This window comes from Anomalospiza imberbis, chromosome 4 (assembly GCF_031753505.1).
Source record: "Anomalospiza imberbis isolate Cuckoo-Finch-1a 21T00152 chromosome 4, ASM3175350v1, whole genome shotgun sequence".
Classification (NCBI taxonomy): Eukaryota; Metazoa; Chordata; class Aves; order Passeriformes; family Viduidae; genus Anomalospiza; species Anomalospiza imberbis.
The window spans coordinates 65,893,022-65,905,986 of NC_089684.1; the positions used below are offsets into that span (position 1 = coordinate 65,893,022).

The following is a 12,965-nucleotide window of genomic DNA, read 5'->3' on the forward strand; positions in this document are numbered from 1 at the left end:
TGCAGCAAATTTTCTCCAGGTGTATTTACACCAAGGAAATAGCCAGAAAGTCTAGAGCACTGCAAATGAGGTGCAGCTTATCTTTCTGTGTGTTTGAAGCATGGAGCATGCTGAAATGAAAAGGATTAACCAGTTCCCAGTGCTCCTGCCTGGCAGTGAGGACATACAAGAGAGATAGAGGAATTTGTGCACTGGGTAGATGGAAAGCACAGAGAGATGTTAGCTCCAGCTCCATCCACATCTAGGCACCAACTTTAAGCTTCATGCAATGGAGATTTAGGTTGTTCATAGGATGCTGGAAGAATGGATAGATGCCCAGTATGCATGCTGGGAAGGTCACTGTCCTCTGCAGGTGATGGGACAGAGGAGTCAGTGGGACAGTTCATCTCCCCTCTCTGCAGGAGCCTGCAGGGATGCTGGCTGCAGTGCCCTGCTCCCCTCCTGCCCTCAACACCCTCTTCCCAGCTTGGAGGGGAGCATAGCCTTGGCAGACTAGGATGTTGCAATGAAGTAACAGTCTCTGTTTTTAAAGAATGCTTTATTCACTACATCCTAGAAATGTACCATAAATGGAGCAAGAACTAAATAAAGTCAGAGGCTTCTGACAATACAGAGAAGAGAGATACAATAAAATAGCTAAAATATCAGCTCTTTTGAGAATAAGGCACACTAGTTTTGTTTTTTTTTTAATATATACTTTTTTTTTTCTTAGAATAGTTTGTTCTTAACCTAAAGATGTTCACATTTCAAGTTATTAGACTTACCTCAGTAGTAGTGTACATGAAATGGTTTAGAAGTAAATATCAAGACAGGCATGAGCAGGAGGCTCAGCATGACCTGGCTGCCTGCATGCCTGGGTCCTGCCTCCATCCCTGGGTACTGCCTGCTGCCCCCCTGGCACAGGCAGCACCCTCTGTTGGCCGGGGACACCTCACAGTTTTCCCTCATTGGCTCCTTTCTCTTCCTGCCATCTCTGTGAGTGGCACATCCCTTTCCTGTTGGCAGGGAGAGGATTAGTGGGAAGGGAGACATTGCCCTTCCTCTTTCCTCTGGGGGTCAGCCATGGTGTGGGGCTGGAAGTGGGCCAGCAGAGGTCCAGACCACTGGACTGCCTTTTCCTGGCCCCAGGGGAGTCAGTGCATGGCCCAAGGACCCATGCTGGCATTTAGTGTTGAGCCATGTAAGACCTTAGACTGGAGGACTGGAGGAGGCAGTGCTGGACTCTGACTGGGGGCTTGCCCTTAGGCTTTGCCCAGATCTCCTGCTCTCTTGCCCTACACAAGGGCAGGACCTTGGGGCTGAGGTCTGGGTGTGCTTCCAAATGTGCAGGCACAGACAATAAGTTTCCTGGGAAGGGGTGTGGAGAGGCAGAGTCCAACCTAATGGGTAACCTCACAGTGATTTTGCTAATGGGTTGACACGGTCAAGGGGAGCTCAGCTTGTCTGAGCAAGAGCACCTAAAATACAACTGCTCAATTTTGACACAAGCAAAAGCAGCGTATTAAAAAGGTCACTTAACTGAGCTCGATGCGGTCTGGAAGTGGTTCAGATGTCAAAATATGGCCAATGTGAAACCCCTTTGGTATGTACTTATACCTCAAAAAGTAAAGGAACATTGTTTACTGACTCCCTGCTTCTCACCTTTTGTCACCAGACTTGTGTTTGTAGAGCTGATGCACTTCAGACAAAGGGCAAGATATTTTTTACCATTTTACTCTATTTTACATTCACTGCACTACTAAATAAAAGCCTTTAAACAGGCCACAAAACACTGCAAGAATATATTTACTTCTTAATAAAACAAACTTTTTTATAACATTGCAATAAAAGGTTTTTGTTTTGTGGCAAACCACATACCATGTAAATTTTCAACATAAAATGACTTTAAAAATGTATATTAAAGGATATTTACAAGCTCTATGTCTTAAAATCATTGGGTCTAATCACTCCCACCCCTGATGTGCATGTACAACTCCAGTTGTGGAGAAGGGGAATTAAGAGTGGAAGGGAGGCTGGGAGGGAGGCTAGCCCTGTTTCACTAATTCCAGTATCACTACCACCCCTAGTACCTTTGAAATTTCTCATGGAACATGATGGAGCAATGAGTAAATAAGGCTGCACATCCTCTTGGCGAGAGCGTGGCTACTCTTGCTAACAGCAACATACGTTCTCAGTCACTACAACATATACTTCAAAGAATAAAATGAAGAGCATTGAGAAAAAGCCTTGGCTTTATACTGGATGAAGATCTAAGTCAAGACACCTCGCGCGAAACATCAGCTACTCATTTCTGTACATGCTGCAACTACAAGTAGCTTCAATAAATAGAAAATCCAGTTGCTAAGGAAAACTTGAGCCTTTCTTTAGCTAAAAACAAGCCTGCAAATCACACTGTGAAGAGGTATGTATGAGGAGGCTTTTTTGCTTTTCTCTTTCTTCCAAACAGGCAATATTAGTTACTTGTGATTTCAAATGAGAATGAGCAGATTGTATTAATGCCAGCAAAAAATGCAGAGGTCTTGCACATTTTTCAAATTGCACTTTCCAGTATAATTTTTAAATAAGATACTTGTTGTTTTCTTCTTAAAAAACAAAACAAAACAAAACAAAAAACTAAGGCATGTATTCTTTAAATATTGAATATACTCTTCAAAATATATTGTTAAAACTTTCCCTAGCTGCTCAGGTGTGCTTTTTAATATATAGCTGATATATTATTAGAGGCACTACAAAATAGACATCTCTGGAGTGCAGAAATTACTAAAAAATAACCTTCATACCACAAATATATTGAAAATATAACTGCTAAAAAAAAAAAAAGACCCTATGCAACCCTACTGCAGTGCATATAAATGCATGTCAGTGGTGGGCTGGATGCACCAAGGTCCTTTGGAAATGTATGAATACAGGCATGTTAAATTTTTAAAAATAGCCTAAAAATGTTAGTGAAAACTTCAAGCATAGAAAATATTTCAAACATCTTTTTCTATGACATTCTTCACTTTCTGCATTGTTTTACCAAGCCCAAATGTTTACTCTTTCGCAGACAGTTCCTTCTTCATAAATAGTAAAGTGTTCCTTCAGTGTGTGTTTCTCCACCACCCTCCTCTGCCGACAGTTTCAGTACGTCTGGTAGACGTCGTGGATGGGCACCTGGATGGTGGCGGCTGGGAATGCCGGGGGGATGTAGCCAGCGTATCCTCCGTAGGCAGCGGCAGCAGCGGCAGCGTTCTTCTGTAGCGTGGCTATTGTTGCTGTGGCCGCAGCAGGCGCCGCAAATGGCACATAACTTGTCCCGTAAATCCCGGCGGCAGGGATCCGCTGCATGTTGGGAGTCATGGTGTACACCGGTGTGATGGGGCGACCCTGGAAGGAAAGGGTTCAGACCTCAAAAAAAGTACTTTGTTGTGACATCCCACTTCCATGCCCTGAATGGCAAACCCCCTAGAAGGCAAGGAGGTAATGGAGAGGGTAGGCAGTACATGGTCTGTTGACTGAGAGTTATGTTATCATGGGAGGCTGTTCCCCCCTCACAGATTGGGTCTCCCACAGTGGGGAAAGCAACGGCCCAGTGTGCAGATGTCTAAGTCAGGTCAGATGAACTTCAGGGCTCTTGGGCACTGTGACATCCTCAAGAGCCTGTCCTGAATGGAAGCAGGGCAAGAGACTAAGCTTTCCCCCCACACTGGGCATGCATGGGAAGCAGGATTTCTGTGCTGAGCTCACCTGGAAGGGAGGAGGTGTTGAGACAGCTGGTATTACAGCTGCGGCTGCGGCTGCTGCAGCAGCTGCTGCACTAGCTGGGTCCTGCTGGACAGCTATAGGGTTGATGATGTGCTCAACAGTGTGGATTTTGCCATCTTCCATCATCTTGGCTGGTGGTGCGGCCTGAAACATGGAGTACTGGGCACCAATGGCAGGGATGGCCACTAGGAGAGATCAGACATATCAGATACATTGGGAGACAGTTTCCAGGACCTCTTGTCAAAGAGCTCTCCCTCCCAGCTGTGCCCACTCTCCAGCAGTGATCCTGTGCTCCTCTTATCAGGGGAGGTAGCCTTTTGTGCAGGCAGGGGACCTGAGGCACCTCTTCCCTCTCCGTGCATGGGAGCACCATAGCTGATGCACAGGGACAAGCTCAGTGCTGTTTGGTCCAGCATTTTGCCCCATGCTTCTGCCATGAGTATCCTAGGACCAGAGTTCTCCTGGGGACTGGGAGCTGTGACCCAGATTTACACAACTCCTTCTGACCACTGCTGTCCTTCCCTCTGGCCAAGAGTGTGGCCTGAACACAAGGGGTAAGAGTGTGCAACGTCCCAGTGAGGTCCCTGCTCTAGCTGTTGACATCAAGGAATATGTAGCTGCCATACGAAGAGCTGCTCCAGGACAGAAAGTTGTAGTTTGTACTGCAGAAGTTACAGGCAGCAATGGGTCTGCTTTACATGCCATCCTTTGGCCAATCCTGTGAAATATCAGCTCTTTTACCAGCATTTCCCAGGACTAGCTTGGCTAAATATGTTTTATACCATCTGTCTGCTACAGGATGAATCTACATAATAACATTAAAAACAAACAAACAACAAACTTCTCTTTAGGGAATTCTCCCTCATGCCAAAATTATATAATTAGACAATATGATATAATTAGAACCATGGTCTTTCAGACAAAGGGAGAGCACTCTGGGTAGAATAATGGTGTTCAGGATGGTGAGTTTGTACATGGTCCAAAATGGAGCTTCATGGCTTGCTTAGGGAAGAAACATTCTTTGCTGAATATTCCCAGTAATCACAATAATTGGACATGGCCTGACAATGTGCACTTGTAGCCCAGAAAAAGCAGCTGTATTCTGGGCTCTGTCAAAAGCAGTGTGGCCAGCAGGTTGAGGGAGGTGATTCTGCCCCTCTATTCTGCTCAGGTGAAACTCCACCTGGAGTGTTGTGTCCAGTTCCGGGACCCCCAATACAAGAAGGATGTGAACCTGTTGGAGCAGGTTCAGAGGATGTTAAATGAGATGGAGAACCTCTGCTGTTAAGTCAGACCGAGAGAGTTGGGGTTGTTCATCCTGGAGAAAAGACGCCTCTGGAATAAAGACCTCTACTGGAGCTTTTCTGTACTTAAAGGGAGCCTATAAGAAAGACTTTATGGTAAGGCCTGTAGTGACAGGACAAGGGGTAACAGTTTCAAACTGAAAAAGGGTTAGGCATAAGAAAGGAATACTCTATAATGAAGGTGATGAGACACCGGACTGGTTGTCCAGAAAAGTTTTTGTGTGCCCCATTATTGGAAATGTTCAAGTTCAGGTTGGATGGGCCTTTGAGCAACCTCATTTAGTTTAGGACATCTCTGCCCATGACAGGGACATTGGATTAGAAGGGATCTTTAAGGTCCCTTCCAACGGAAACCATTCTATGAAGCTATGATTTCCATCATTGCCTCATATTGCACACTTCAGCATTCAGCTTGCAAGCTTTTTAGTAGTAAGGTTATTCACAAGGAAAACAAAGTAATCAATATATAATGGATGATGGACTAAGAGGTGATGTTGGCACTTATGGGAGGTACAGCCACTGAGCCAGAAATGAAGTCTAATGTGTACGCAGGTTTATTTCCGTGCAATGAAACTTTGCAATGTTAAAGTGTGCAGTTATGTCTGGTGGTAGGAGGTGACAGAAAGCAGTACTCTTTCTCTGGTCCTGGAGACTGCAACAAGGGAGCTGATCAGATATCTTTCAGGCAGAGATGTGTCCTTCACCAGAGGACTACCACTGTTTCCTCAAGCAGAGACCCCCAAATCATGAGGTTTTCCAGTTCTCCTTCTACACCAAGTCCACCTGGTCAGGTCAAACCAGTTTTATCTCTGGTTTAAATATCCTGGATAATTTCTCACCAAGGCAAAGAGCTCACATGCTCCATTCTGCAGTAACTTCTGGCAGAAAAACAGTAGCAGGCACCTGGGGTATTGGGGTGACCTCCCAGGAGTATCCCAACTATTTGCAAAGAAATGAGCTTTAAGGTTGGTCTAAACGGTAGGCAGGAACTTTGCAGTCAGTGCATTTCTATTCCTCTGTTCTGGTAATGTGCTTTCAAAGTCATATCCTCTTAATAACAGAGGTAACTCTTGTGTGTGGTACCTCTTATTAGATCAGCTGATCTGACTGGGGAAAACAGACCAGGTGCTTCTGTGCTCAGAGGCTGTGCTGGAACCATATGATAGGGGAAAGTCTGATAAAAAAACCTGAATCTCAACATGCTTCAAGTGTAGAAATATTTTGACTTGAGCTTCAAGTTTTTGTTTTGCAGTCAAATGAAATATAGACACCACTAATAAGCATGCATTTCAAAGCTCAGTTTTCAAGCATCCTTTAGTAATATCTGGAATTCCTAAAGTATCTTTGCAAACACACATAGTGGTAATATTTTCTGGTGGCGAGTGGGTAGTTTTCTCATGAAGTCTGATCTTTCTCCAACTCTAATCTTAACAGCCTTCCTTTGTCTCTAGATTTCTGACATTGTCTCATCCAGCTGTTATGAAGAACTCTTCGCAGACTTCATTAGATGCAAGCTGTAATTTTCACTGACATAAATGAAACATGTTTTGGGAAACCACAGTAGCTCTACTATTAAGCAATGCTTACATCCTGCCATTACAGTTTACTGGTAAAGAGAAATGGAGAGAAGACATCAGGACTTCTGCAAGAGAGCTGGTCCCCATCCCCTTCAAGGACCGTCTTCCTCAGGCTACTTTTTCAAATAAAAATCTTTCCAAACAGGATCTTGAGGAACTGCAGAACTTCAGCTTTCCTCTTGTTCACTTGGTAACGGCAAGGGCTGGGTACTCAGCTGACAAAGCAGCAGAAGGGGGCAGTCCCTGCCCCAGCCCTTGGACTGGCTCATCAGAGCCCAGCAGAGATGAGAGCACTCCTGTAGGCACCGCACAGCTGCAAAGCTGGATCCCGAGGGCTCCCTGCCTTGCTCCTTCCCCATGCCACTGATGGAGATGAAGGAGCTTGCCTCAGCCAGGGACTTTCCTACAATGGGAAAGCCCCAGATCCTTTTCTCAGCCTTGTACCACTGGAGCAAGATGGACTAAAGAGTGGAGGGCTCCAGCCTGGCTGGAAATCTAGGATGGGAATCTGCCAGGGTGAAATTAGCATTGAAGACATTAAAAGAGAGGAAGATTGCTCTTAGTCACCATGTTCTGGTTTACACAACTAGAAGGAGGGGAAAGTCTGCTTCCTTCTCAACAAATGCAAAAGGGAAGAGGAAGAGTGGGAGTTGCTTTAGTCTTTTTAACTTTGGCCTGAAGAACTCCCAGATATTTGTGTCCCCTATTAGTCCTTTTTACTTTGGCCTGAAGAATTCCCAGATATTTGTGTCCCCTATCCTGCTGAGTGCCTCTTGTGTGAAGAAAGTCTGGCCAGGGCCAGGAGGCACTCAGCACGAGGGAGCACTGAGCCCCAGCCCTGGGGCTGTCCCCACTGCTGCAGTTGCAGTCATGGACTGGCCCTGGAGGGGTCCTCATATGCTTGAGACAGGGATTGGAGTGGAGGCCTGCCCACCACCCCTGCTTTCCTCCCCTCCTTACACATACTAACCTGCACCAGGCTTAATGGCCACTGGATTGACTGCAGGTAACTCCAAGTTGGGAACCAGTTCAAATCCCTTCTCTTGCTGTTTTCCTTTGCCTTCATGGTACCTGCTGTAGATTCCACGGCCGGCGGAGTATCCCCCCAGGTAGGAGCCTCTGGGACCCGGAGCTCTGTTGCCAGCTGCACCTCGTCCTCTGCCTCGTATGCTGCCTGCTTATGATAACAACACAGAAGATGGTGAATAATGGAGAGTGACAGCCCCATGGGGAGCACGAGTGACCCCAGGCTGAAATCTGGAGGCTTGCTTAAGTTATGTGGCTTGCTGAAGAAATGTGGCTGTTTAAGTGAGCATGGTTTAGTCTTAGTGGCCCCGATTAGGAAAACAAGAAGTGCCTAAGAAGCATGCAGTAAGTCTATGCTTGTTTAGCTTTTGATGTTTGTGAGCATATATTAACTGCTCACTTATATTGGTGGAACTCTTGTGGCAAGTGTTACAGGTTCAATGCAGTCAGTAGAGAGTGAGATGATCCTCTGGCTGATTTCTGTGCATTAGGAACAGCTGCTTTCAGCTGTCCTCCAGAGGAGACCCAACTTGTCAACTGGCTGCAATGGGACCCTGCTGGGATGGCACAAGATCACACCTGCCCTTTAAACAACTTTGTCCCACAGCTGCTTATATTTTTACTTATGTTGTTTGTTTTCTCTGCTATTTTATTAGGTGCATATAACCCATTTCCAAAAATACAGCCTTTATTCATTTTAGTGAATGTGTTATGACAGTACTTTGAACACTGCAGTATTGATGTACTTTATGATGGTCTAATTGAATATTTAGACTGTTACTCAACTCTGTCATAGTTCATTGCAAGTGCAAATCTGGAAATTGAGAAGAAGTTGAAATTCTTGAATGACTAGGGTTAAAAATACTTCTTGGTTTGTGTGGGTGCTTTAAGAATATATTTATGCTAAATTGCTTCTTTTATGGAAATACACATCAAATGTCAGGAAACTCTAATTCCTGTAAGTACAGGATAATTTTAATTATAATACCAGTTATAGCTGTTAGGGTTTTTATGAATAAGTGATTTTTGGTTAATTTTTAATGACTGTAGCTGATAACTAATTATGGTATACATAATACAAAAATTATTTTTCACTCACATGACTCCTTCTGCTTGTAGTTCTCAAATGACTTCATGAAGGACAGCATTGCTGTCATTTTAATGTGGAAGGTAAATGACACCTAGAGAGCTCCTAACTAAGGCTTTCTCTAACCTCCTTCCCTGTGGATAACTCACCATACCCATGCCTCCAGAGCACTCTGTGATAGGATCCAGCTCTTTGAAAGGAGACATCAGAAGATGGAATCCTTAAACTTGCTCAGACTTAGTACATCACTCATAAAACCCAGATCCCTCTGTTCCCCATCCCATGCTTGGTCTTTACCTATTCTTAACCATTTGATACCTCTCTCATACTATCTTGTACATTTGCAATTATTTATAGATATATACACTTTGTGTAGTCATAAGCTAACGTAAGACCCAACAGAAATATGACAAAAAGGCCTATACAAGAGTATTAAGAAAAAATTGCGGGGCACTTGCTGACCTTTGGCTAAGGCAGACCTCTGGCATCAGCCTAAGATCAAACCTGCCCATCACATTCCCTAATTGTGCTTACTAACCTTTCACAAAGTAGTCTCTGTTGGGCCCGATCAAGGCATTGTATGGATATCCATAGTATGCTAGTGTGTATGGATCACAAGAGTAAACATAGTTAGGTTGCTGAGTTACTTCGGAGGTCGTTGCAGCCCCTCCTTTTGCTGCTTTCTGGTAGCGAGTGTATTGCTCCTTGTCTACTGGCTTGGCCAAAGTAACCTCCAGGCATGAGCCCTCTAGTTCAACACCATTAAGGTTGTTCATGGCATGAATGGCATCTTCCCTGGTTGTAAAGTGCACAAAGGCGTAGTCACGTATTTTTTTCACTCTCTCTACACAGCCAGGGTTAAACTGACCAAACACCTTTTTAATGGTGTCCTCTGTGGTCTCAATCATTAAATTCCTCACATATAAGATTTTAACAGTCTCCATGACATCTTCATCCACATCTATCTCTGGTTCTGCCCAGTCAACAGCAATTTGATGTCCCCACAGTTGGATCCTTCCGGGCATGAGTTTTCTCCTGGCCATGGCTGCTGCTCGATGACTTTCATACTCCACAAAGGCAAAGCCTCTATTCTTCATCTTGTCTGCGGCACTGGCATACACGATGACATCCAGCACGCCTTCTGTCACCTTGGCAATCTCTTCCAGGATCTCCTCTCTCTTCTTCATCTTGGGAATGCCTCCAATGAAGAGCCGGCAGTTATCCACACTGCAGCACACACCCAGCAGCCTGCCGGGGCGGATTTCATAGTTGTTCAGCTCCCTGACAGCACGCTTCGCCTCGTGCTTCTGTGTGTACATCACAAAGGCATAGCCACGGTTCTTCCCATCAAAATCCATCATCAAGCGCATCTCGTAGATGCGGCCAACAGACTCGAAGACGGGGACGAGCTCATCTTCATAGACATCGCGGGGTATTTTGCCCACAAAGACTTCGCAGCCACGAGGAGGGTGCAGGCCCTCCCAGCCAGGAGGAGGGCCTCCATACTTGCGTTGCCCATTCTCCTGGATCATGCTGTATCCAGTGCGGGCCATGAGGGCCAGCAGAGCTGCCTCGTTGGGCGCCCCAGCAACACCTTCAGGGACTTTTGTGGTGGCCACATTCGTGGAATCATTGCTCATCCTTGCAGTGGAATCCTCAGCGGTCATGGTGTCAAACTCATTCACAGCCTGATAAAACCTGGGCAAATGAAGAAGGAGGACACTCATTAAAAACTATTAGCTACCGTGAGAATCCCACCTCTCTCTTTCATTTCCGTGTAGCTGTTCTGCAAGTTTGTTTTTCAAACTGGGACTAAGGCTGCAGAAAAACAGAGGAAGAAGCCACACCAGCCTGAAGAGTGATACTTCAGGGACAGTGCCTCCTGGACATCGGCAAAGCTCCTCTTTGAATGGTCAAGGATCACCTGCCCACATATCCCAGGCATCAAGAGCTGCTGTCACAGGACACCAAAGGCACATGAATGATGCCACCAAGTACCTCAGAATCCCAAGACCTTTGAGACCCTTTTCTTCTCTTTGAAATGGTAGGAAGGAGATTACACAGAATTGGAAGAGAGAAGATACTGACAGGAAGCCAGAGGTACCCACCTACAGAGCCTTCTCCTCCCTCTCAGTCACTCATCAGTTAATCCATTTACTCCTGAACAGCACAAGTACCAGGTGCCATATTCCATGGTGAAAACTGGCAAATGCATGAGAAGCCCCAGACAGTTTCCATTTGATAACAACCCCTTGCTCCTCTAGACCTCTGCAGTAACCGTCAAGTAGGAAATAATAAATACACTTTAGCAGTGGGGGTGGGGGACAATTCCTGTTCTTTTGTGCAAAGAGTGATCTGACAAGCTTCTGAGTTGCCTACTGCTTGTGTTACAATGTCTGATGTGTTAGTTTCTTCCATTATTACAGCAGGACTTGACAAAAGCTGAAGAGAATCACTCCTTTATGTGCTTTAAACCAAACACAGCACTGCAAGCCAGCAAGAGGAGGCAAATCTCAGAAACCTTATTCTTCATTTGAACACAGGCAGAAAGCAGGAAATGCAGACATGCAGGAAATGACCATGTTAATAACCAAAACTGCATGACAGTGGGCTTTCTTTCTGAGCACAATTAAATAAGACACCTTGGACTCTGAGAGTAGTTAGTTCATTGACTTTTAAAGCGGCAATGCTCCATCAGACAATTTAATACAAGTGATTGTATATGACATGGACCATTACCTTTTAGTGTTATTTGCACATTAGGTGCTATAGCACTTATGTGAGTAAATTGTATCTTCCACAAGGACCTTGGCTTTAAGGAATCAGAGAGCTGCGGATCCTGCCACATGTCTGTATGACTTGTTTGCTTACCACTTCATCATACAAGCAAGTGTGCAGCATTTGTCATGAGAATTTGTCTGGCTTTTGCTTCCAGATAGGATTAGATAGACTAAGGAGTCTTTCAAGACCTATGCTTATGCCTTGTAGTGATATTTAAGTCACTTAATTATGACACAACTCTGTCTTTTGAATAAAATTTGCAGGCTGAGCTCACAATTAGTAATTTTTTCACTTAGAATTCTTGTTTATTGGTCTTTGGACAGTTGTCTAGAGTTTCAGCCTTTTCCACCTTTGCTATATATAGGGATGAAGATCATCCCTCCTTCTCCCCATGTCTGTGCCTTGCCAAATCCTGTTTCTTCATGCCTGCTCACTAGCAAGTCACATGGAGTTGGGTGGGGTTTTTTTCAATTCTAACCTCAAATCCTTTAAGCATCCCTTGCTCTGCTTACGTCCCATGTAGCAGGCATGACTTGTGTTTATTATGACTGAATGCCACAACCTTGCATTGAGCCCTATCCCAACTGCCTTTTGAGAGGATCGATCCCACCTATTGAATGTTACACAATTGGCTCCTCCCCATTGTGTTTTACACCTCCATCAGTGTTTCCATCACTGATTTATTTGTCATGATTTGCATTCATCACTAGTCTGTTGATGGAACTGTCAAAATACACAGACCCATGTAGGACGCTACAAACCACTGTAAGAAATGCTCTCAATATATGGGTTTGACAGGTTTTTTTTTTTTTTTAATAAAAAAGAATGAAGTTTCAGTGAGATTTATTTATTGTATACTGTTTTCTTATTCAGTGAGACACAGGTTTCTCTCTGTCCCATAATTGCATTGGTGACCACCAAGGAAGATCTTTCATTAATGCAGCAAGCCCAAGTACACAAAAGCATCAGCACAAATTTTAGGCACCAAAATCTGATTTGTATGATTCACAAAATCCATTTAAATCCTAGTAACCTCAGCACCTCAGATTTTTTTCAGTAAACCCCCTGAGCTGTCCAGAACTGTGCTGGTCTATATTGAGAGATGCCTCTGCGCTAGCCAGGGCAAACACTGTTGAGCCTGGTTCGTCTCCTAAATGCCTTTGGGATTGGGAAACCAGACCTCAGAGCTTTGGTCTGTGGTAGGACCTGATTCTGCATGTGTTTTTGGGCCATGAGTGTTGCATGATGATGCTTCTGAGCCATTTTAATTAAAAAATATGGAGGAGAAGATAAGGAAAGTGGAGGGTAGTAACAGTGATGCTGATGCTCAGGCAATACTTTAGTAAACACAATTTCTTTGAAGCCAGGTCTGTCATGGATAGATTCTTGAACTGCTGTTGATACACATTTCCCTCAGATTCTAATATTACCTTTTAACAGTTAGAC

At 44.6% G+C, this 12,965-nt stretch overlaps 1 protein-coding gene across 8 annotated transcripts in view; it reads right to left on the bottom strand.

Moving 5' to 3' along the window:
• Positions 1-521: 521 nt before the first annotated feature.
• Positions 522-12,965, bottom strand: part of RBM47 (RNA binding motif protein 47) — a 78,011-nt gene continuing 65,567 nt past the window's right edge. For 7 of the 8 annotated variants that reach the window (XM_068188931.1, XM_068188933.1, XM_068188929.1 and 4 more), the window contains 4 exons: positions 9,277-10,436; positions 7,596-7,802; positions 3,727-3,929; positions 522-3,366 (listed from right to left, as the gene is read on the bottom strand). In XM_068188931.1, the coding sequence (XP_068045032.1) occupies positions 3,121-3,366; positions 3,727-3,929; positions 7,596-7,802; positions 9,277-10,405 (1,785 nt within the window). In that variant the 5' untranslated portion in view covers positions 10,406-10,436 and the 3' untranslated portion in view covers positions 522-3,120. The remainder of the gene's footprint in view (positions 3,367-3,726; positions 3,930-7,595; positions 7,803-9,276; positions 10,437-12,965) is intronic. The other variant, XM_068188930.1, reaches the window with a different exon arrangement.